The 26,537-nt window shown below is 35.4% G+C and overlaps 3 protein-coding genes across 3 annotated transcripts; 1 reads left to right on the top strand and 2 right to left on the bottom strand.

Moving 5' to 3' along the window:
* The first annotated feature begins 110 nt into the window (after window positions 1-110).
* LOC106394083 (small polypeptide DEVIL 16-like) lies at window positions 111-4,101 on the top strand. The gene has a single exon (XM_048755087.1). It carries the CDS (start codon window positions 294-296, stop codon window positions 453-455), a length of 162 nt encoding a protein of 53 aa, XP_048611044.1. The 5' UTR covers window positions 111-293; the 3' UTR covers window positions 456-4,101.
* Window positions 4,102-12,951: 8,850 nt separating this feature from the next.
* Window positions 12,952-14,871, bottom strand: LOC125585651 (heavy metal-associated isoprenylated plant protein 5-like). The gene is made up of 3 exons (XM_048755086.1): window positions 14,079-14,871; window positions 13,755-13,833; window positions 12,952-13,638 (listed from the first exon to the last, which is right to left on the bottom strand). The coding sequence occupies exons 1-3, from the start codon at window positions 14,541-14,543 to the stop codon at window positions 13,046-13,048; spliced, it is 1,137 nt and encodes a 378-aa protein (XP_048611043.1). The 5' UTR covers window positions 14,544-14,871; the 3' UTR covers window positions 12,952-13,045.
* Window positions 14,872-19,335: 4,464 nt separating this feature from the next.
* On the bottom strand, window positions 19,336-25,166 carry LOC106391495 (ABC transporter B family member 1). The gene is made up of 10 exons (XM_048755085.1): window positions 24,626-25,166; window positions 24,493-24,547; window positions 24,254-24,429; window positions 23,926-24,126; window positions 23,598-23,857; window positions 23,211-23,527; window positions 22,905-23,128; window positions 22,360-22,733; window positions 21,139-21,856; window positions 19,336-20,785 (listed from the first exon to the last, which is right to left on the bottom strand). Exons 1-10 carry the CDS (start codon window positions 25,043-25,045, stop codon window positions 19,514-19,516), a joined length of 4,017 nt encoding a protein of 1,338 aa, XP_048611042.1. The 5' UTR covers window positions 25,046-25,166; the 3' UTR covers window positions 19,336-19,513.
* Between the last annotated feature and the right edge of the window lie 1,371 nt (window positions 25,167-26,537).

Below are 26,537 nucleotides of genomic sequence, written 5' to 3'. Positions count from 1 at the left end.
ATTTTGGTGTCAGAGAGGCCTTTGTTTTAAATATATAAATTCAAATAGTTTTTTAATATTATGCAAACACAAACAAAGTAAATATTCACGGCGTATGGTCGGCTTGGACAATTACTAGGATATTTTTTGCGTCTTTTATAATGCTTGTCTCCTCCACTTGAGGACTATATTAACTAAACCCCATCTTTGCCTCTCTTCTACAAATTCAAAGCCTATAAGCAAACTCTTCCATTTCTTGCACTTTTTCTTGGTTTGTACACAGTATCGGACTCACTAAGAGAGGAAACCAATCAATGGAACCAGAGGAGAATAGCACGTGCCAGACTTGCAAAACTTTTGGGCAAAAGTGCAGCCATGTCGTGAAGAAACAAAGAACCAAGTTTTATATCATTCGCCGTTGTATCGCTATGTTAATCTGCTGGCGCGACAACAACAGCGACCGCAACGCCTCTTGATTGCTCTAAACGTATAGTTATTATGTTACCATCTTAATTCCAAGTCGCATAATGCATGGTAAACTGTTTTTTTATTTGTTATCCTGTATTCTCATCTTGATATTTTTAAAATAATATATATGCATATCAATGTGCTACATAAAATGCAAAGGTTAAAATTGTGTGTTTGTTTTATTGATTTCAGTGTGTAGCTTTTGAATATTGGTTGTAAATTTTTGTTTGGTTGCTTTGAATTCGTGATTACAAGTGTAACTTCAGTTTACGTTCTATTAATCTGAGATGAATTAAATAAATATGGCTAACACATCTAGTTTTAAGCAGTTGTATATGATGATCAGATCTGAGTTACGTTTAAGCAAGACACTCTATCTTATAGAGAAAACAATACTTTTTTTTGAAAGCTGAGAAAACAATACTTGCAAGGTATAAACTGGAACTGTTGTACTTGTATGTATTGGTAACGGTTGATCTTGAATCGGGAATTTCCAAAACAAATCTTTAGTCACGTATTGCAAGGATAACCTTTGAATCATGAAAACATACAATCCTACTCTCCATGTCTTAACATTTGTTACAAAGTAACTCTGCATATGTAGAAATATATGATACCGTAATAGAAAGCGAAGTTTGTTTTGAGTATAATTTTTTCAAAAATATAATGTTATGAGAAGGCAAAATAGAATCCATGAATACACATTAGATCATGAAATAAATCACCAAATGCCCCAATTCATAAATTTAAATTCCAAACAAAAAATCACATTAAAATGATTAGTAAAAATTCTCTTCTAGTATTTTACATCCTTACCACCATCACTGCAGTTGTCACCAACAACCATTGTCATAGCCTTTGTATAGTCGTCGCGGTGATTGTGGCCATCATAACATAATATGGTTGCAGATTACCACAACCACCATGATCGTACAATGCCTAATATTTGATGTGGTTGCAGTGCTTTTTCTATATAATATTTCGGTTAACAATTATAATGTGTTGCAATATTTTAATAAAGTGAGGGTTGTTTTGCATTACTCTCGTAAATCAAGATTCTTTTTAACCACATGATGGTTGTATACTTGCAGACGAAATTTAGATTGCTAAGCAATGTAGGATTTGAAAGCTCCTTAATACACTTTATTGTGTGACTATGCAGATATAGCTCAGATTGTTTACAGACATTTGAAAATCCGAAAAAATGGTCAGTGGAATGTATTTTTATTTGAAAATTAATGCAAACTCTTTCATACAACCAGGATACTCCAGATTAATTAAAAATGTAGTCTTGGAAAATTGAATAATTGGTCAACAAAACCCAAGGGAAACCAATGCTATTTTCTTCTAAAATAACATACCTGCCTGAAGCCCTGAAATACTTGAAATAGATGAAACGTGGAAAATTTCTGGCCTTTTGTATTTTAAAAAACTAATTTCGTTGTTTTAAAGTTGAGGATTTATATTATATAAATGTTTCTATGTTAAATATATCACTGAATGAAAACAAAAATAGACACTGTCTTGTATCCTAAAGATAGATATTTCTCTGCTTCATAATGTAACACATCATCAAATTTGGAGTCGCAGACTGCGTCTCTTCTGCTAGGTGATGTAACACATCTTTTTTTTTAACTAGGTGATATTCTTTGACTATATTCTTGTCCTTTTCTTTATGAAAACTTGTACAGAACTTCCTTTACCCAGTAGCTAGATATGAATTTTCCTTCTATAAATAGTTTTAAATGAAAACAATGTATAGACTCGTAGATGTTCTTTTGCTTAAATTTCTTCTTACTGATTTAGTAAACCGTTATTGTCACTTGTCGATAAAATACTTGTCAGTAATACACTAAATCGGGTTGATACTGACTACCCATTTGGATTATGACATGTGAAAAGTATCAAATTTTACCTTGGATTTTTAATAATCAGAATATCACATGAAGGTTTGAATTTGGATTATGCACAACAATATTACTATAACCCACTAGACTAATCATCTTGAACTTAAAGCATAAATATATATAATAAAATACATGAAAGAAATCCAAAAGTCATATGAACATGCACTCATAAGAGCAGACCCATAGCTGAGAAACTCAATTACAGTTTCTCAAATGTAATGTATTATTATTAGACTTATATGAAATAATTAAAGTTTAATTGAAAAAAAAATACTCAAAATGAGAAATGTGGCTAAAGGAAGTTCTGGATAAGTTTTCATAGTTTCTCACTGAGATACTTGTTTTTTTTTTTCTTTCTTTCTTCTACTTTATATTTTGATTATTGGTTTTTTTTTTTTGTTAGATACTGGGTAAAACCACACTAATGAGCATATTTTAAGGGTTGAAAATATGCAATTTTGTTCATATATCTGCATCTACAACATCCATGCATATACATATTAATGACTTCAATAACAATACGATATACCTTGAATCTGATCTGATAGCATCAACTATGTTTATTTGGCCTAAGACCTCAAGTCCATTAATGATATGGTTTTATAACGTACAATACTCTTATATATATTGTGATTTTTTAATTATCTGATATCACTTGCAATAATATTTTTTGGTCTGTGGATATAGCCTTCAGTGAACCATATTAATTTTCTGTATCGTTTTTATCAAGCGGATCACCACATTTCGAGATTAATTGAGGTTAAGAAGTTATTCTCAATCACTGTTTTTTTACACGCATTCACCTTATATAAAAGTCAGTCTTAAGTGATGTCGACCAAAAAGCAAAGTAAGTGATAACATCACTCTATTAATCGAGGTTAGGATTAAGGAAATCAAATCACACTCAATGACTGTTTTTTATAAGACAACCGAAGTGATGCTGACATGGATAAAAGCAGCTAAGCGATAATATTACTCTCTGCTAATGGACGTTAAGAAAGTACTCTGCAGAACTGTTTTTATCACACGCTTACACATCATTTAGTGCGGCTGCAAGTTCAGAGTATACTGAAATTTTCCAGCCATAGAAAAGGAAATGATAGTGGAGTAACATAGACTGACGCAGCGTAGGAAGTTCAGTACGACCTATAAAAGCCCGACCCACGTGATCTTAGTCAAGATCAGTCTAAGATTTTTGACTAGTAGGTGAAAGAGAGATGTAGACATTCGTTGTTTTGATTGCATTACGATGCCTGTTTGAAAAAATATATATTTTCAAATGTACTTATGATTTAGGGGTAATCATGCATGGTTATCTCATATCTCTATGAGATTATTTACTTTTGTAGATATGTTTCTTTTCTTTGCCAGATCTTGTAGACCTTTAGCACTAAAAGGAAGATTTTTGATTTTTCACTTAATATCTAGAATCACTAATGGTCTTATCTTATGAAGCAAGTTCTCCAGGATTCAGAAAGTCAACATAACTCGATTTCTGATTACAAGAATAGATGAAAACTTGACCTAAGAAAATGAACTAGTGTCCTAGTAGCAACTAAAAGATTTTGAACATGAAGTAACACGAGAACTCATTTGCTTATTACTAATACAAAAGTGGATGTGTGTAAACGGTTTTTGTTTCCGGTTCATTTTTCTCATTGTCTGTAATAACACTAAACCATCAATGTCCAAACGTTTTTGGGTTTCTATTTTCATGTTAGTTTGCTCTTCCATTACTTCTATTTACAAAGGAAACATAAGAAATGAAAACGGCATAACCAACTAATCATGTCATGTAAATAACACATAGAAACATGTATCAACACAGAATTGAATGTGTGGGAAAAGAAAAGAGTTGAAAGTTTACATCAGATTTTTGTATTAGTTATGATTAAGTTTCTTGTATTTAAAGGCAAGAGACACTTTCTTTCTCAATTATCAACATTTTGACCCCATGTTTTTTCTACTTTGGCTCCATTTCAGACCATGTTAGACGTATCCTTCTTGCTGTCAAACCCAAAAAGCGAACAGTTTCGAAACGCATCAAGGCTCGTCGCTATCAGACGCCTCAAACCATCGAGGCTCTTATTGAGGTTTAAATCTTCAGTATGCTTTGAAGATCTAATGTCTAGATCCATTGGTCCTAATGAGTCCAGCTGCAAAGAGTAGAACAACCGTCTTTGAATATATATATATATATTCTTTTTCATTTTGATACAATAAGAAGCTGAGTCATATAGATATTTACCCAATTTTATACATCTGCAAACCCACAAAGGGTCTTTCCATTGGATCTCTCTGTTGATCAGGAAGGTTACAAGGCCCCTAATCGCCAGATGTAGCCTAATAAGAGAAAGTTACAAAAGTATTGACTCATAAACCACTGTAAAATCATCATATAAGTACTTTGTGATTAACATAGTTTACCTCCACTAAATGAGAAGGCTCTTGATGGAGAGAGATATTTGGATATATCCAAATATCTTAATTATCTAGATTATTATTTATTCTGGTGTTTATCTTAATTAGTTATAATTATCTTAAGTATTTTTAATAGTTTTAAAGTTATTTGGTTTTCATATAAATAGGCGTCTATGCCTAGAGTTGTATGCAGATTAATTGATATTGATATTTTATAAAAGAGAGGTTTGAAACCCTTTATTTCCTTGTTACGGCTAGAACTCGAAAGTTCTCAACGAATCAAGAAGACTTTGATCCTAGGTATTCTCAGACTAAATAGGATTCATTGTGTTATCGTAGCTTCCGCTACATCAGTTGGTATCAGAGCCGCTGTTTTGGTTTCTTAATCAAAACTCGATTCTGGAATCATGGAAAATTTGTTCGTGGAAAGTGAAGAAATCAGTTACATAGTTATTGTTGGTGATCCAGTTTATGATATCTACAAGGAAGATAAAATAAACTTCATCAATGATCAATTGTCAAGGGACGTGATCGTGGATCAGAGTCAAAACGTGATATTAAGACACGACGTCCAAGTGTGCAGCCAATTCAACCAAATTAAAGGAGAGTTCGTGAGAAGCATGGAGATAGTGGAGGTTTTGTCTTCTTATACTAATGAGCACGTGAAGACAAAATTTCAATTTCTTGTGATGTGTCATACTACGGTTGATTTGAAGATTAAGATGATGGTGGCAATAAATTATGTTCTTTTATTTGAAGCATATTATGTGTGGAAGAGTCGCAAAAGAATAGGATTTTATGTGAAGTTCTTAAGCCTTGAAGATTTTGGAGTTGAAGACCACGGTTAAGATTCGAGGACGAATCTTTCCAACCCGGAGAGAATGATGGAGAGAGATATTTGGATATATCCAAATATCTTAATTATCTAGATTATTATTTATTCTGGTGTTTATCTTAATTAGTTATAATTATCTTAAGTATTTTTAATAGTTTTAAAGTTATTTGGTTTTCATATAAATAGGCGTCTATGCCTAGAGTTGTATGCAGATTAATTGATATTGATATTTTATAAAAGAGAGGTTTGAAACCCTTTATTTCCTTGTTACGGCTAGAACTCGAAAGTTCTCAACGAATCAAGAAGACTTTGATCCTAGGTATTCTCAGACTAAATAGGATTCATTGTGTTATCGTAGCTTCCGCTACATCAGCTCTCCACCTCCTGGAGAAGCAACATTAGCCAACTTGGAGGAGCCTGCAAGACGATTCTTTTGGAAGGAGAAGGCATCACGTGTATCTTCATCATCCCCAAATAGATGAAGAGCCAGAGGGAACCTGTAGCAGAACACTTGGCGGCTTGTTCTGGTGTCTTAGTATATGAGCAGCAATTGCAGCATCAAAAGAGTCAGAGGCAAACGAGACATCTCGAAGGAGGCAATGTGAACCCTCAGTGGCGGGTGGATCCACACATTCACTATCTATAACACCTAAGCTATCACCATGTTTGGTAGATGATCTTCCCGGCCCTAGCTTTTTAACATTTTGGCTGTCGCAAAGAATCATTTTCAACGGGCGGTTATCCAACCCTCTTTCCCTGCTATGACTTGAGATGTTTTCAAGGGAGACGGAAGAGAAAGTTTCTCCATGGCAAGCTCGTTTACTTATGCTCTTTCTACTGTCTTTCAGCAATTGGTGTTCCTTAACGCAAAAGGGTCTGTCAGAAAAGAAAGTTTGAACACATAGGATTTGACTTAAGCAAAGTTTTCATTTGCCAACTAACCAAGGCCTCTAAGAATAGCTTGAATCTCCGGGGTTTGAGATGAAGTTTTGAAGCTTTGCAGCTATGCTTTTCCAGTAACGACCACCTGCAAGGCACATGATGAAGCATGTCTACTTTAGACAGAAGAGCCTAATGATAAATTTAAGATCAAGACACATGATAATGCATTCTCATACTACACAAGATTTTTTAAGGCAAAGAGAACCCTTAAACGACTGTGACCTTACCTACTTAAGTACTCATAGCTTGATACAGCTTGTTATATGTAGATAAACTTCACAGAGAGTAATGTTCATCATTTATTAATGATAATCCATAGAAGAAAAGAAATGTACCATCGTAGCATTGCAGCATTAGTGTCCTTTGGGTTCAAGACTCAGTTCCGGACCCAAAAGCTTGTTCATACGCCTGACTAGACGATAATAGTAATGCCTAACCTGCAAATCACAAGAAGTAATCTTCTGAAAGCAAACACTAGTGCAAAGGAAACAAACCCCCAAAGTTGTATCAACCAACCTGGTCCTTGTTTTTGCTTAGGACACGAGAAGTAATCTTAAGAAAATTCTGCAAAATTCAACACAAAGAGAATGTAACTCACACAAAACCAAAAAAGAAAGAGGCTAAAACTCATTCAACATCAAAGAGGTGATACCTTTCCAACATGACGAAGCGCAGTGAAGAAACATTCCTCCTCTTGATGCGTCCAAGCAGCCCATTTCCTTGTTGGCTTCTTGGCTGCATAAACACAACCACAAAACAGGGCAGTTTCCAAATAAGAAAATCGACTCAGACAAAACAAAGCTTCTAAATAAACATACCAGGGAACTGAGCAACGCTGATAGAAGCAGAACCTTGAGCGTTCAACAACACCTCCTTCTCTGCTTGCATTGCCACTATAACGTGATATCCACCAAGTGAATGCATGTTCATGGCGATCAAAAGAATGTTTGTTTTTTTTTGGAAAATTAAGTATGTTTTTTTCCTTTTCAAAAGAATTTGTGAATTCATGAAAAATAAAGGAAAAAACTTAAATGTAAAAGCATTATAATTGATTTAGTCTGTTTTTAATCATACAAAATTTACTGCAGTTGACTTCATTACTTTAAGTTTTTTACTTAAATGGATAGATTATGAAAATTAATATAATGGTGGTATTTTCACCAATTCAATGAATTGAAAGAAAAAAAATAGAATAATTATTTTTGTGATTCTGTAACCATTTCTTATCTGATAATAAAAGAGGGAAAATAAATTGGTTGAATCGCACGTGGCTTTATATGCATGGGTAGATGGACTCTTGGATAGTCTCACAGTAACTAGTCCATTTTTGATATTATTGTGAAAACCTAACATAGGCAAATACAGATGGTACATATTTCTAAATTATAAGAAACTTGATAAACATTTGGCCCCTTGGATATGCGGTTTTATTAGAGTTTGCAAAGCACATATAGCAATTAGTTAAAGATCTTCATTATTCTCATGGACATGTTATTGCCATTGGTAACTTATTTCATATTTTGAGTCAGTATAATAACATCGAATATGATATATTATTATATTAGGAGATTAACGATATGGAATCGACATGTCTAATGTAAGTACGATAATTTCTGATAGGTTGTATTTTGGGTATACAGATTTTATCTCCTGAGTAAACCATTTTACAAAATAGCATTGATGGATTGACTTGTAGTCTTTTTTTGGTTAAACCTGAGTTATCGTTTTGAAACAAAAGCTGAGTTCAACGAATTGAGAAAGTCGGAAGGCATGAGTTACCATGCGATACAGCACATGATTTTGGGCTTTTCATGCTCAAATTGTTTGACAAGTTCAATCACGGGCGGACGGACGCCTACGGTAACGGGTCACGTGCCCTCTACTATTTTTTATTTTCCTTTGAATGTTTTATGTTAATTTGATTAAAATGCTTTTAGTTTAGTGAATAAACAACAAAAGTGCTCCGAATTCAGTTTTGTCTATGTTTTTTTTAGTATTGTGCCATCAACTGAGTTCAATATGTTACACCTAGCGTAGAGATTTGACCCCAAAAATATTGCTTGTTACTAATACACATGTAGAAATATGTTTTTCTTTCTAGTTTTGTATAATGGTTTACTCACAGATATGGAAATCTAAATATGAAATTTTGTATTTACATAAAATCTGTAATTGTATGAAATTTGAACTTTTATATAACGGTTTACTAACGGGCAGCGGCTATAAAAAACTAAACATAAAATTGTGTATTTTAGATGACCATGTAATTTCCTGTAAGAATAACAGAATATGCAAGTAAATAAATATGCGGATCCGAGTCAAATCGGTTCAAACTAAAGTGCGTGTGTCTCTCCTTATTGGCCAGTAGGCATGATGACCAAATATTATGAATAAAACTATTTTGTTTAGTAATGCTTTAGACTTTCAAAACGTCAGGATCGGCCTGTCCCCAACAACGATGATTGACGAAAGATGAATCATCTCTCACGCAGACGTATAAGTCAAAACCACGAGATTCCAAATCCAAACCCTTTTCAAATTCGGGACATAAACCCAACTTTCCGCGGACGCCATTTAACATATATCATACGTGTTACCGTACGTACATATTGTCTAGTATTATTGTAGTTTTTTCTAAAAACTTGAATAGTTTTATAACCAAGAAAAAGGATACAACATACTTATAAGAGTTCATCCTCTGCTGATATTTATATAACTGACAAGCGTTATACATATTATCAACAACCATTTGGCAAAACATGATATTTACAGCCTATGGATTGTAGATATTTCAAATAATTTTACTAAATAACAAAAACAAAAGTGTATTCCCTCATACCATTGTCATAATTTAAAATCATATGAATTAAGTCTAACTGTACTTGTTTTTATGTAATATTGTTTCATTTGATACATACCTTCCCTTATTTTTAACAAGTGAGAGTTATAGACTCGTGGTACATCGTCTACGTGGCAATATCGTAATGCAACCACGATAAAACAGAGAGATAGAAAAAAGAAAAAAAAAACAGAGAGATAGATAGATATCCACTAGTTTGCAACCACAAAATAGATATCCACTAAAAAAAAATTGCATTTATTTAATTGCCGAGTTTCTTGTATTTTTCTGCTGCCAGATCCACTTCCATGAAGGAGACATGGATGGGTGGCCTTTGATTGGATTTTGCAATGCAACCGGTCACCTAATTCATATTATCACCATTATTATTAGTTATTAATCTAATATTTGTCGATTTATATTCGTAGTGAGCAATGACATACCATCTTAGTTGGATTCCCATTTTGATTAAGTAGACTAATTGATCATTCAAATGTATGACACTACTTTAAATTGATATATATATATATATATATATATATATATATATATATATAATACCCTTTCTCTAATATTAATTAGACTCAGAAAATTCCAAATACATTTCTAGGTAAAGAAAAACCTTTTTGAAAATTGAGGCTAAAACAAAGTTTTATAATCCAAATAACCAAAGGAAAAACGTTTTATAATCCAACTATCCAAGAGGTCGAAGATATTTGAATGATTGGTCACCAATGGCCTTTGGTAGACTTAACTCGTAAAATTTTGGATTGGTTTTCAAGTGACGTTTTCCTTTGTATTGCTACTCAGGATTTTAAGGGAAAACAATTTTTACGTGGTCTAATAGAGCTTTTATTATTTATTTGACTATAGTATTTATGAGCTTATGGCATAGTCATGAAAAATGATGGGTGATCTATGTTCTAGTAAAGGTCAGTTAAGCAAAATTTATTATCTTATATGAGTAAGTAAATACTGGTTATCAAACCATGCATGATAGATCATAGAATACAATTTACGTAAATGAAGTATATATATATATTTTCCTTGGTAGCTATAGAAATCAATAAATACAATTTTATGACCTTATATGGTAAATACTGGTTATCAAACCATGCATGGTAGATCTTTCAACTTTTTTCAACTAGAGAACTGACACGATATACGTACTGTATCCACGGTTATAGGATTTTAATTCTTTAATCCGTAAGCCAAAACAAACGATAAGAGATGAAAAAAGACGTTTGGCTTATTCCATATTCTGAAGCCCCAGACGAAAAACTTCTTTACTTTATTTGTATTGTCACTTTCTCATTATATCTCCACTAGCTTACATCGTTACGTCAGACCACATATTTGGGTCTTATGAAAAAAAAAGTTGACGGGAGCATTTTATAATTCTCTCTATTGCGACAAGAAGTGATCAATTTGGCAACACGTACATGTACACATGCAATTATTTGCCTTGGAGGAGAGTTCCACGCTATCCGCAACGTATGATCTTATTATATCTTTGTGAATAAAGTATTTATGTACATGATAAAATCCGATATGTTTCTAAAGACAAAAGTTTGTAATAAGTGGATTATAGGGTCTAGAGGAGATATATTATATTATATATTTCCATAAATAAACCTAAAAATAGGGTGTGCCTGTTTGGTTTATTCACAGCACCCAATGATTGGTTTATTTATTTCATGGTATTGAGAGATAATAAACATAAAATACTCTTACAGAATTTGGTACAGGTGTGTTTACAATTACATAGGTACAATACAAAGAAGAGAATATTAGAGAGACGAAATAAGCAAGTGACGGAATCATTATCAACATGACTTTGTTTAATCGGTTTGTCTTTGTGCAGCACTCTAGAAGAAATATACGTAAAGATTAAGTCACTATTTGTTTTCCTTGTCGAGATTAAGTCACCATTAACCATGCTAGATCATGTACTTATTATATAAATAATGTCTATACATAACAATAATGCACATATACACGTAGAGAATGGAAACAAATGCTATGTGTCAAAAACTCTTGCGTAACCGATCAGCAACTAAGCAAATTCATTACCGCATCCGCATATATATGTCTTTACAATTTATATATAACAATGACAATGCAAGAAGAATCAAAGATGGCCACTCTCTGTTTTATTTTCTTGGTAAACTCATGTACTCTCTGTTTAAAGCTAATAAAGAAGTTAACATATGTAATTCCGTCTTATATATATAAGTTAATTTAACTAAAGAGGTTTTTGATACGCATCAGTAGGAAACAAGGGTTGGGGTCTTGGTATATCATGATTCATGTGTGTTGTCCGTCTCTACGTTTTCAGTTGGTATATAGAGTACGTCTAGCTCAAGAACATGTTCAAATCTTACATAAGGAGATTTAGACTTTTGAGAACTGCTTACAGTCTAGAAATTACTTGAACTGAACACGACCAGCTATGAATACTAACATGATGATGACAATCAATGTAGACAGACCCCTATAAAGTTTGATGAGATGCGTATCAACTCAATTATTCATATTTAGTTTCATGCAAATTACTATATATACTCAACAATGTGGTTCAAATAATGAAATGATTCGGTCTCACCAGAAAAGGTGCTTTCACGATATCTATTAATGGATTTCTCAAGTCAAAATATTCGAATTACATCACTTCAGTTATCTTTTCAACTATAGATTGATAGTCATCTTATACAATTAGAAAATTTAGATGCATACAACATCTACCATTATCTTCTTCCTTTTTTTTTTAACTTGAACGTTATTCGTATTTCTTCCTCAAAAGAGACATCATTTTTTTTACCAAAGGTTAAAAGAGGGATCATTTTGAGTTTACAATTCGAGCATACAGATGATAAGATGACAAAAGTGATGCAGATATATAGTAGAAGGATCTTCTATCATCTAGATTTTAATCCGGTTTGCTAAATACGACAACTGGTTTGTTATCATACTTGTATTTTTTTTAAGATATTATCAAAAGTGTGTGTAAATTTATATACAGGCTTGTTTAGTTACTAACTGAACTATACAATTCTGTAATTCACAGAATTCATTAGTGAATAATTGCAGGGAAGACTAATGATTCATTCAATGCCATAAAGATAACACTTTATTTATATAAAGGATAACAATAATTACCATGGAGATAATAATATCATGGTTGATCGAAAAATAGCTTTAATTAGCTTTCCAGCAAAATATCATCCATTGTTGTTCTTTTTTTTTCAAGATTTCGTACAAATATAATCATTTGAATATGAATCATTTTTCTACATAAGTCAATCAACCAAAATGATTTCCTAATGGAAAACAAAAAGATTCGTAATCAAACGAGAAGAACAATGATAAATCTACCAAAATAATCCATTATTGAAAGTTTATCTATGTTAATTTTCATCATTTTACATTTTTTTGTTTATTGTTTGCTGACACTACAATTAAAGTAAGTGAAACATCTAATTATTTAAATATTTGAAAGAAACTAAACTAACAAAGGAACAATACCGGCTACACGTAAGAACCTGTTGGCTCCATATCAGTTTCTAAACTTTATCCAAAGTTACCATTTCTGAATGTTTCACATTTTAATTTCCGACCCTTAAAGTTTTATATATTTACAATTTAATCCCATGGTTACATGACGGAGCAACCGTTGGGGTTCTCGTCGCTGAACATTCCAGGAGCCGCGTTCATGTTTGGATGCGAGTAAGGCACGTAGCTTCCGCTTGCGTAGTTATATCCTGAACCTGGATAACTCTGACCCCCTATCGGATAAGTCTGACCCTCTGTCGAATAACTCTGACCGTACACGTGTCCTTCTTGCCAATACATTGGAACCGTAGGATACGAGTATCCATAATAATCCATCTTATTCACCGTAGCCACCGGCGCACCTCCTCCGCCGCCGGCACCTTCCTTCTTCTCGCCGTCTCCGGCCTCTTTTTTCTTCTCTCCGCCGTCTCCACCTTCTTTCTTTTTCTCTCCGGCTTCACTTCCTTCTTTCTTTGCCTCAGTAACACCACCAGCCGGATCTTCTTTCTTTGCGGCGGGAGGAGCGGCTTCCGACTTATTTTTCTCGGCGGCTCCGTCGTCTTTTTTTGCCGGAAGAATAGGCTCGACGGTTCTTTTGAGTTTTTTAGTGAGGAGAGGCACTAGTTCTTTAACGTCCATCGTTCCCTTCACTGTTACCATGTCTTTGGCTGCATCTATAGCCACTGTCTCGACCCCTATTTCATATTAATAAACATTAACTAATTAGCATAATTAAAATGGCTTTTGGGTTTTAACCTTAGGGAAAGAAAAAGTTAATTTCTAACTTCGTTTGTTTTTTTAACCTCCATACCTTTGATTTTCAATATTATTTTCTTGATTTTCTGAATACATCCCTCACAATGTAGTCTGATCTTTAAAGCCACTGAGCTCTGAACAAAAACAATTTAAAGCCAAATCAGTTATTCATACTCCTACTTTGTTAGACAACTAAACCTGGCTATAATTTTTTTTTTTGCTGCCTAATCTTATTTTTTGTAATAGCTACTGTAATTAAATAACCATTTTAAGTTAGCAAAACCATATAGTTTTTTTTTATTTTTAACTTATAGTTTTTTTATTTGGTAAAATACAAAAGCATAGTTGTCTCTTGTCCTTATTGAATTTAAGTCTATACCTCTTTGGGAGCGGCCGGAGTAGGAGGACTAGGAGCCGCCGCCTTATCAACACCGTCGGATTTCTTCTCTCCAGCGGCGGCGGGGGCTGCAGGTGCGTCTACTTTGGACGGTAGTGGTGGTGGGTTAGTGAGTACCACCTTTCTCTTCATTCTCTCTTCTAACTTCTCCCGGAGTTTCACCGGATCGATCTTCCCGACCACCGTGAGCTTGTTCCCACCCATATCCGCCGTCACATCTTTGACTCCCTCAAAGTGCTTCACCATTCGCTTGATTTTCTTGGCGCAGCCTTCGCAGTGCATATCCACTTTGTAAACAAAGGGGGAGGGAGCCGCTGCAACCGGGGCTGCAGCTGAATCTCCTCCGCCGCCACTCTTTGGCTTGTTGTCGGTCGTCTCAGTAGAGGCTACTACGGCGGCTGCCTTCTTCTCTTGTTCAACTTTGGCACCTTCTTGTTTCTCTCCCATTCTTGGTTGAAGATAATAAGGATAATTTTTATTTTTTATAATATTGTAATTCAAGGCTGAAGAAATGTTTGAACGAGAGGAAGTAGAAGCAAATATGTGTATTTATAGAGAAGAGAGGAGTCGGTTTGGGCGTGGAGGTTATTGTTATTATATTTGATACATAATTTTATTGAATATTGTATGGTTTGATGTTACATGATTATTCATGTGCTCACGCATATATGATATATACTATGGTGTATTTGTTATGGGTTGAGGTCAGGGACAGTGGGCGTTTGACGCCGGCTTGACACAAGTGATGGTACGAGACACGAAGGCACCTAGTTTCTGAATAAAACATATTTTTACAGATAACATTTAATTAATTCATCATGTACTATGTTGCTTTTGAAAACAAAAGGATGTCATTTCTCAGCTTTGACTACTTGATGACTAGTCTAGATTAGCCGAATCTTATTCAGTTTAAGGTAAAAAAAAAGAGCCATTAACTGCTGATGCGATAATGATTGAGAGATTCGAAATTAACCAGATGGTTAGACAAGAAAGCACGTAAATGAAGAGAAATGATTTAACCAAATATAATATAAAACTATACACTAGATCGTTACACAATTCACACACTAACTAATAACTAAAATAATAGACGTTGATGCAGCAATTTGAATTCGTCTTATTTTTTCGTAATTCGCGTATATAAAACATGGTATGAAAGTATGTATTAACTAATTTATTTAAAACAAAAAAAACATAGAAGTAAAATTGAACTTACAACTCTTTCCTTTTCAAATAAATGTGAACTTTATGTTTGGGACATCTTTCACACGAAAATTTAAAGGGTTGAGGCAATAAATCTCAAACTCTTTCGGTAAACTGAAACCTTTCAGCGATATTTCATGAAGCCCACAATTAAAAACTCGAATTTGTTGAATTGTGCCATGATAATACTGTCAACTATGATCTATCTCTAGACGTATTGATTGAACCAAACTTTTTGATCACATCATTTTTGAGTATTCTATTTTCGGTAGAAGTTCTAAAGAAAATAAAGAGAAAGATGGTCTATTATATTATGATAAATGGTATTGGATAAAGTTATTGATTCTTCACATTGCATTGTCTTGTCTTATTCTACCTGAAGCCACCACTGAAGCTGATGGATCATCCTCTGCTCTTCTCTTTTATGTTTTCTATTATTTAGAAATTTTAAACAGCCATATATTATTTTTGAGGTATTTTAATATTGTCAAACGAACCAAATTTTCCAAAAATATTTTTAGAGTTGTTTAAGAATAAACTATATGGTTTTAGGGATATATATTTCTTGAGATTCATATCTTTATAAACTCTGTAAAAAAATAAATAGTTTTATATAAATTATATGGGGTATTCAGTGTAAATTTGTTCACTATCTTTAAATTATATGCCTGGTATTTTGGATGCTAGTTCATTTTAATAACAAGACGATCAGATCTATATTTCAAAGTACAAGAAATATAGCTTTTCTTGTACTTTCTCCAGAGAGAGAATTGTCAGCATTTCTCCACAACGACACCCTGTGGAGTCATATCTTTCTACATGGTTTGACAGATTCCAAGCTTGAGATGGCTTAATTAAGTTCTGCTTCACATAAGTTACAATTTATTTAAAATCTTTCTGATCTTCCTGTCTATTTAGTAAGCTTTGTGGTAAACTCTCACCCTTTTGGGTTTTATTTAGAAATGATATCTACTTTTGGAGGAAAAAAAAAAAAAAAAAAAAAAAAGTACAAGAAGAAACAATCGCACATGGTTGTAAACCTGTAATTTGTCAAGTAGTTTGATCTATTTATATATTTGGTACTATAGTACATAAAATAATTTTAGATGTGTGTGTAACGTGGTGCCATATATTAGTAAATTACCCAAAAGAATGTGCATAATCTATTTATGTGCATAATAATTGTAGATGTGTGTGTAACGTGGTGCCATATATTAGTAATTACCCAAAAGAATGTGCATAATCAATTTATATGTTAAGTTCAAAAAAAAATCTATTTATGTGCACATTTCAAAGAAAATGTATATATTTTCCATTAAGAATGTAATCTCCATGTTCTATTTTATTATACTATTCGTTTCACCTAACAAATGCGTATATATTACTTCACTCAATTCGTACAGCACTAATATAACATATATAGTTCATGTTTCAATTTCTACATATTTTTTTAGGAAAACAAAATAAGTTTGGTTCTTCGCAGAGCAATTATTGATTTAGATTAAACCATTTGGATTTGTAACTCACCTCCATGGAATGATGGAAGTAACTGCCTATCTAATAAAAAACATGGGCTGCGTGATAGAGGCAGAAACATGCGGAAGTGTCACATTGATTTATTCAGTTCCGTGAGTAAAAGTAAGTTAATATGGTTTTCTTTCAACTGAATAACAGTAAAAGACTTTTTTTTTCAATTGAATCAACAGTAAAAAGATAAGAACGGGAAAAATGTCTCAAAGAGTTGCGTAATTGCGATCCGTTCCTCCGTTACCGGTCCATTTTGTCAACATCATGTTTTACTATTTTGTTGATTTTTTTCATGTGATACCATAAATGACGTAATGTCTGAGGTGGACACATATTATTTTAACATGAGATATAAAATTTGATTTGTAACATTCTTCTCTAGTATCTAAACTTGTCTACTTCATAATTTTTTACAAATTTTTTTTCACAAAGTTAACTATTAACAATACAACAAAAGTCAGACTGAATTAATTTGTGTTTGTATTCTGTAATTTGGAGTTCAAGGTTAAAAATATATAAATGTGATGACATACTAGTCGTAGTTTAAAAAAAATATTATTTATATCTTGATACGATTCCAGCAATTTTAATTTTTTTTTGATTTGGTCATTAATAGATTAGTAATTATTCCTTTTTCTTGCATAATACATTTTATAGTATCGGGATTGGTAGTAAGAGACTCAGCAGACAGCAGGTACTCGTATTATAGTGCCAGGATTGGCAAAGCTAAAAATCGTATCTCTCATTTTCAGGCAGAAGCAAACTGATCAGTCTTTTTTTTATAGCTACAGTTGATTTGGGCTAAAGGCGCGACGCGTTAAAAAGAAAATAATATGTGTTGTAACATGCGATGAGGCCAAGTTGATAAAGGATGGGCCTATGTAAGCCCTTGCTTTTAAGATGGGCCTCGCTTCAGTCATCGAAACCGCCAAAGTAGGTTAATTATACTGAGTGAGTTATCTTTAAAGTTTCTCTTCCTCTTTGTCGTCGTTGTCTTTTTTTTTTTTTTTTTTTCTTTGAAAATCAAGTTTGTCGTCGTTGTCTCTACCTCCTCCTCTTCCTCCTAATCGTGGTGAGGATACATTTGTGTTTTATGTATCTCTCCCAAGCCATTCCCATTGTGTTTTGTTCTTCCAATATTTTGGGAGGGAATCAAAGTGTTGCTATGGAGGCCATAGAGAGAATAGTGCTTTGTGAATTCTAGTAGAGCTGATCTTGAAGCTTTGGCGAAACAACGGGTCTAAAATTTTGCAACGATCATACAAAATTGATTCTTATCCGTTATTATATCCAAAATGCACATGCATAATATTATACTAAGTTATGTTGAACAAGATTGTGGGTATAGCACTGGCACATGTCTAAAATTATTATGGCCTTCTTTGAATTTCTTAATGAATGAATGACATATGCCCAAAAGAGCTACGTGCTTCTTACCCTCCACTATAATTGCCAAGTTTGTTCGTAAACAAAAATTTATTGCATTCAACAAAAAAAAAGAAGTCATCATGGCGTGTGTTCCATATGCACACGCGTGTGCTCTACAAAGAAACGAAATTAAGAATTGTTTCATAAAATGTTCATATAGACACAAAACAAAAATGTTGTATTTTTCTTTTCTTTTTGTTCTTTGCTCTGTGTCTCTCATCATTTCATATCTAATGCCCTTTTTGGACCTATCTTATTTTCTCATTTTCTGTTTTCTCATCTTCATGATTCTGTTTCCCACGTATGTTCGTGTGCCTATACATTAAAACACATCTCTTTTTGATAATGTTATCAAAATTCTTATAGTTATTATTTATATTGTTAATCATGATCTGATACCATATGAGTAAAATAAATTCATTCTCATTCATTAACTTTCAATGTACAAGTGTTGGTACTATGTACAGACTCTCGTATCAACTGCTATAAAAGGACTCTTTCTATGCAAATGAATCATAAGACTAGTATAGATAATATCTACTTCAAAAACCATGATTTAGATAGTGTCGTAGACCCACAACACTCAAAACCCATATAACCAATACAATTAGGTCGCATTTCATCATACAACGGGTCCGACCGGTGACCTTTCTGGAAACAAGAAGAACGAATATGAGATGAACGTAGAAAAATAAAATGGTAGGAATGATTGTTTCAACGAAAGGAATTGTTGTTCTATCCCATAAATGAACTTTTTTGCGTGTCTTGAACGGATTTCACTATTATAAAGTTAGGCTTATCCTGAAATCTAGAACAACCAAACGAATATGTATATTGTAAAACTTAAAGAGGTATACAATTTAACATGATTATCAAAAAAGAAAAGAATATGTATATTTATTTATAGTAGTGAGTGCACTCAGTGACATTAATGATCTCAATAAAGGTATACTAAAGCAAACTTGAAATATCTACCACCTTTTTCGTAAGAGCTATGCATTGGCGAAATTATCTCCATCTTCACTTCACTAGAAAAGCTTGTTATTTGATAAGAGGTAAATGGATATTAAAAAGGTGAAAATTAGATTCATCATAATAATACTATACCATCAAATCTGAAATGTTGTTCCAAAAATAGGTAAACCCCAAAATTACTTATTACAAAGAAAAAATGAGCACGTGGAGTTTTCTTTCAGAACATAGCCTAGTGTTTGTTGTCTTTTTTACTCTCTTCTTTCTTCTTCTATACGACCATAGTATTAAGCATCACCTTCCTTAACCCTAGAACTCGCCCCTGACGTCATACCAATGACCTGACCATGCGTAAACCTCTGCAACTGAATCATCCTCGCGTAGATTCCATCAGGATAGTTCTTAAGCAGCTGAGAATGCGACCCTTGCTCCGCTACTTTCCCATCATCAATCACCGCGATCGTGTGAGCATTCCTTATCGTAGACAACCTATGAGCCACAACGATCGACGTTCTACCAGAACAAGCCTGGTCCAACGCCTCTTGCACCGACCTCTCTGACTCCGCATCAAGAGCACTAGTAGCCTCATCAAGCAGCATGATCTCTGCCTTCCTCACCAAGGCACGCGCGATAGCAATCCTCTGCTTCTGCCCTCCCGAGAGCTGAACGCCTCTCTCGCCTACATACGTCTTGTATCCATCGGGCAACGCGGATATGAACTTGTGCGCGCTGGCTAACGTTGCGGCTTGTATGATCTCTGCCTCCGTGGCGCATTCGTGTCCGTACGCTATGTTTTCTTGAATGGTTGTTCCGAATAGGCACGGCTCTTGAGGGACTATGGCTATGTGTTTCCTTAGGGCTTTGAGATTGTACTTTCTTATGTCTTTGCCGTCGATCATGACCCGCCCTGAGGACGGCTCGTAGAATCTTTGTACAAGGGAGATCACTGAGCTTTTACCGCACCCGCTAGGGCCGACAAGAGCTAGAGTCTTGCCGGCTCTAGCACGGAGGGTTAGGTCACGGAAGACTTGAATGTCTGGTCTCGAAGGGTAAGAGAAGTCAATGTGTTTGAGCTCCACCTCGCCGCGTAACCGGTCTGGAACCGGGGTGGTATCGGGATCATCCGGTTCGATTTCGGTTTTTCGGTCAAGAAGCTCGAAAACCGACCGCATAGCCTGACCACCTTTGATGAAATCAGGAGCTAAAGTGAGTGTCTCTGCTGCACCGTTGGCTGAGACCATAAGGACCATGAAGACTCTAATGGTTTTGGAGAAGTCGGAGATGCCGTGTTTCACAAGCCACGACGCGTACCATAGCCCTAGAGCGTAAGATGCGTAGAGACAGAACTGTGCAATACCGTAGCCAATTCCAGCGATCTGTCCTTTCCAGAAGCAGCGTTTCAAAGGTGGCTCGAGGTTTGCGGTGTAGAGACGAACAATCTTTGCCTCTGAGTTGAAGGCAGCGACTGTCCTGACGTTAGCTATGGCTTCACCAGCGAGCTGTGTCCCCTTGGCATGCGCTGCTTCTAGGTCTCCAGAGAAGCCAGTCATGAACATTTTCTATTCAAAAGACAAAACAAATGTTAATTTTTAATATTAAAACTAATATTTATTTAAAATTTTAATAAATTGTTCCTTCTAAAAATAATATTATAAATATTTTTTTACAAAATTAATGTTGAAAATAAAAACATATTTATATTAAATATTTTTAGATGGCTGCCAAAAAAAATATTTTTAGATCCTTTTTATTAATTTCTTTGTACAAAAAATACATATATTTAAAAGGAAAATTGGGTCATTAACTATTAGGAAATGGGGACACGGGATTAGACCCGGGACGGTCGCAGCATTTATCTCCAGGCATGGTTAATATCTCTAAGAAGAACAATAAGAGTTGCAAGAACACAAACCTGTAAGACAGTTGCAGCAACAACAACAGGGAAGACAGCGACCAAGACCAATGCGAGTCTCCATTGCAGAACAAAACCAGCAGTACAAGCAACAAGCATCAAAGCTGTGTTTTGCACAATCACCGAGATTCTATCTCCTATAGCTGACCTCACGTTATTAGCATCAAGAGCCAACCTCGCTGAGATTCTTGCACTCTCATTCTCCTCTTGATCAAACCAAGCCATCTCGTTCTTAAGCACCGCCGTAAACATCTTCTCACGGACCCTCTTGGTCAGGTTCTCACCGACAATGTCCCAGAAAGAATGCTGGAGCGTGTTGAAGATAAGCGCTGTTGAGGATAGACCGATCAAGAGGTAACAGTACTTACCAATCTGCTTGATCATGTACTCGTGGTTCGGGTTGTAGTAGATGCTAAGGACCGCGCTTAGGACGTATGCGAAAAACGCGCTGAGCGAGCCGCAGACGACAGAGCCTATAGAGCCTAGGAGAGCGTATTTCCACTCTGGTGAGTTCATTTTAGCTAGGCGCAAGAAGGAGTTGGCTTGGTCCTTGAAGGGTAGCTTATCGTGTCGATAGTTAGGGTATGAAGAGGCGTCAATGGAGAGGGTGAAGTCAGTAGTTGAGAAGTCTGAGAGTCTCCGCGAGTACGGTGATCTTCCATATGAAGAGTTCCGGGTCATTATTGGTGAGCTCACAGAGTTTCTTGCACTCGACTGTCTGCAACATGTAGAATAAACATTACTAACCACTAGGCTTGTCATTAATACCCGAACCGAATCAATATTTAATATTTTCAGTTCAGATTCGGTTATTAGTTCGGTTCAGTTCGGCAAACTTTTTAAAAAGTTTCAGTTATCGGTTTGGTAGTCAGATAGCTCGGGTTTTTCAAAATTTTAACCAAATCCCGAACTAAACTAACCGGATTGACCAAAAGACAAACCGACCTAACAAAAATAAACGAAAATAACCAAGGTTTAAAAAAAAATTTAAACTGAAATCTAGCCGAAGCTATAAATATTGGTTTAATTTGGCAGAATTTTCAAAACCAAACCAACCGAGAATCGAAACAGCAAGATTTTGAACAAACCGAATTAACCAAAAACCAAATTAATGAACCGATATAACCGAATTAACCGAAACCGCATGCCTAACCACAAAGAAAGAAAGCATCACCATTCAACAATCAATATCAAAGCAAGAAAAATGGAGTCTGAATATACCTTGCACTACTCTTTCTTGCATTGTTCATAGCGGTCTCGTGAGCTGCCTCTTGCATTTTGATAAGCTTAGAGTAGACACCATTCTCCCCCTTGGCAAAAAGCTCGTCGTGCGTTCCAATCTCAGAGACACTTCCTTGCTGAAGGACAGCAACAAGGTCGGCTTTGCGTATGGTGGAAAGACGATGAGCAATGATGAGAGTCGTTCTCCCGATCATGAAACGATCCAAAGCTTCTTGCACAAGCTTCTCTGACTCAGAATCTAACGCACTCGTCGCCTCATCTAGTAGAAGTATCGCAGGGTTCTTTAACATGGCTCTTGCTATGGCTATTCTTTGTTTCTGCCCACCTGATAGCTGTAGTCCTCTCTCCCCTACCTGACACATTATTTTAAATTACCAAATAAAATGTTAGGATAAACGGACAATATCGTACTAATAAAAGAGTTGGACATCTACTTTATGACGGACATCTGGTTCTAGTTGAGCGCCTGGTCCTAGTCCGGCATAACACAAAACATTTACACACATGTTAAAGAACATACAGACCTGTGTGTCGAAGCCATCAGGTAGTTTGATGATAAAGGAATGAGCGTTGGCGACACGAGCTGCCTCCTCTATCTCCACTTGATCAGCGTCAGGACGCCCTAAGAGTATGTTCTCTCTGATAGAAGTGGCAAACAGTGCTGGCTCTTGGCTCACAAGCCCTATCTGTTGCCTTAACCATTTAAGTTTAAGCGTCTTTAAGTCATGCCCATCTAGTAAAACTTGCCCTGCAAGGAAGATAAAAACAGTGTTAACACAAACAATCCTCCAGCAAAACAGAACACAAGGCCTTGGACGTTCTGTTTTCACCTGATGCCGGGTCGTAAAACCTCTCGATAAGCGAAACGACCGTGCTTTTGCCCGAACCGCTGCTCCCAACCAAAGCTATAGTCTTCCCGGCGGGGACAGAGAGGGTAAAGTCGTTAAGGATCTTAACATCTGGCCTCGACGGGTACGAAAAGTCAACGTTTCTAAGCTCGACTAGGCCCGTGACAGAGTCTAGCTCCACGCCGGACTCGCTGTTCCGCTCTATCGTAGGCCTGTGATCAATGATTCTAAAGATCTTCGCAGCAGCAACTTTAGCTTTCGCAAACGCAGCCATGCTCGGAGCTGATTGTCCCAATGCCCTTTTAAACAACAGTCAAGAACTCAATAAACAAATGATGAATGAACAGAGAGAGAGAGAAGGGTGCTTACAAGCCACCGATCATGACGGCGAACATGGTGGATATAGCGAGACCACCGTTGGTCAAACGATGGCGAACGAGATAGCCACCGTACCATAGCAAGAGAGCGTAGCAACAGAAGACGACGAAGTAAGTAGCACCAAGTCCCATTCCTTTGGCTAAACCTGTTTTGTAACCGAGTCTCTGAGCTGTCTTCAAAGCTGATGAGTAAGCTTGAGAGGCTCTCGTCTCTCCGACAAACGCCATAACTACTCTGATTTGCACCACTGTCTGAAATTTCAAATCGAATCAGACAGAGATGAAAGAAATGATTTTTGATTCTTGATTTGTGTGCTTACTTGTTCGACGATGTTACCAGCTTGAGAAAGAGACTCTTGGCTCTTGTTAGAGAGCTTAGAGAGAGTTGTGGTGTGGATTCCTCCGATCACAGCTATCAACGGAACCACCGCGAGTGTCACTAAAGCTAGCTGCCACACCGCCGTGAATCCCACGATGAATCCGGACGCAAAAGTCGCCATGTAATGGATGAAGTTCCCTAACTGGGATCGGAAGATCAGATCAGATGAGTAAAAAACAGAGTAAAAACAGAGTAAAACAGAGTAAAAACAGTGTAAAACAGAGTAAAAACAGAGTAAATAGACTAGACTCTGTTTTTTCTTTGTTTACCTTCTCGCTAATGGCGTCTTGGACCATAACTGCGTCGGTGTTGATGGCGGAGACAACATCGGAAGTTCGAACCTCAGTGTCGAAGAACTGAATGTCTTGGTTTAAAGCTGCTTCTAAGTACTTAATCCTCATCTTCGTGGTTTGTCTCTCTCCAGTCCACATCCAGCACGAAATCTCTGTTTCAAAAACAGAGGATTTAAAAACCATAAATCAAGAAACATAAAGTTTAGGTCTTTCACCTGCCCAGGAGGAAGCCCAGATCGCAGCACCAACGACGAGGAAGTAAAGAGCGTACTGAAGGAAGAAAGCGAAGTTTTTGAATTAGTGTTTTCAGAGATTGAAGAAACAGAGGAGGTTTTTTAAAGTTAGTACCTTTAGGACTTCTTGCATCATCTTGTCGACGTTGTTAGCGTTAGAGCCAAAGGAGTTAACGAGATCGGCGAAGAATCTGAGGAACAGAGGCAAAGAGCAGCCGTGGACGAAAGCGCCAACGGAGCCAATTGCCATCAGCGCGTAATCTAACCCGTCTGCGAATCTGAAAAGCTCTTTGAATGCAACTCCACGAATCTCAGGTTTCTTGGGCTCCGGAGGAGGAGGAGGAGGAGGAGGAGCACCGTTATTTTCCATTTCCGGTGGATGTTCCCGGAGCTCTGTTTCTGGGTTTTTTGAGTTGTTGGTGTTGGAGGAAGCTTCAGGGAGAAGGTCAAGTCCTTGCATTTCGGACAAACGCCATTGTTCCTCCACTGACTTTATTTCTTCTTCTTCTTGTGTCTGAACAGATTCTTGGGACATTTTGAGTAGATGTTTTCTTACTTTACTTTATAGAGAACCTCAAAATCCACACCTGCTCTGAGAAAAGAATTAAAAAAAAAAACTATAATCTTTTTATTTTGTTATAAAACTACAGTAAAACACCATAGCTTTCCCTTTCTTCCTCACATTTTTTTTTTTTTTGTCACTGAGCTTTCTTCCTCACAATACTTATTTTTATAATAATCCCACTTCCGTTTAGTTATTTATTTCTCTATTTATTACCTTTTTTACCGTTTAATATTTTTTAAAATAGTACTATCTGATTGGTCAGTCAATATGTGTCTTTATTATGATTTCACCTTGTAATGTTTTAATACTATTTGATTGGTCAAGAAGTTTGTGTATCTATGCTCTTTTCACGGTTTAAGTTTCTTAAAATACATATACATAAAACTATATGATTGGTCAGTCAGTTTGTGTATTTATTATCTTTTAGACCAATTTTGTAAAGTAAATGTTATAGATTGCCAAAATTTGGTTCTCGTGTGGTGATTTTCAGCCCACGCATGATGTTTTTATTTCCTTTTTCACATTTGTTTCCATGTTCTTGGATCCATTTACTAAGTGGGATTTTATTATTTTGTCGCACAATGAAAATTCAACTGAGGTTTTAGTTAATTGTTTTTTTATGGTTTCTTGTTGCGTAGAAAACATGGAAAGTGACAGATGATGGAAGAGAGATGGAGAGTGACGGAATCCGACAAGAACACTGTTCTAAATATGGAGAAAGTTTTGATTCACTCCAGTTTCTGCTTATAATTTTTGAAGTGTAAAAGGAGACTTTTTCAGTTAAGGAAAAATGTACTGAAATTCGTAAAGAAAATATTAACTTGTTATTATAGTGACCAAAGAGGGTAGGTGCAATTATTATCGATCATGATTGTTGTTAGATCTTGAAAATATTGATGCGCACAGTAGTAGCCACTAGCCATAATCCATATCACCAACTAAATAGAAAAAAAAAAACCAGATGAGCCTATAAGAGATGTGTGATTATTTAGTACTGACTACTGAGAATGTTATTTTTTTTTGTAACTAACTACTGAGAATGTTATTCCAGAATATATTTCTTTTACATTCAAAAAGCTGAACTGTTCACTTTTAAAAGCTGCGGAGGGATTTACATAATACAATCATTTTTATTATCTTTTTTTTTTGTTGTTTCATTAGATGAGTCAAACTCATATACTGATGCATGCATCGACAAGAGAACTAACACTAGCACAAACTGTTATACTGTATGTTATTTTAAAGATTGATGGTGCAACTTTTTGTTGCAATTAGTAGAGAAATCTACAATGCATACATTAAAGTCACAGCGATAATCTTAGAGGCTCGGAAACTAATTTCAAAAGAAGTATTTTCGTAATAAAATCAAATATAGCACCAAATTTTAGCAAAAAAAAAAAAAATAAAATCAAATATATTCAAATATTGTAAGACGGTCTTTTTGGGATTATAAGAACTTTTG

The sequence above is a fragment of the Brassica napus genome, chromosome C4 (genome assembly GCF_020379485.1).
Source record: "Brassica napus cultivar Da-Ae chromosome C4, Da-Ae, whole genome shotgun sequence".
In the NCBI taxonomy this organism is placed as follows: Eukaryota; Viridiplantae; Streptophyta; class Magnoliopsida; order Brassicales; family Brassicaceae; genus Brassica; species Brassica napus.
This window is presented reverse-complemented; position numbering and strand designations above follow the sequence as displayed.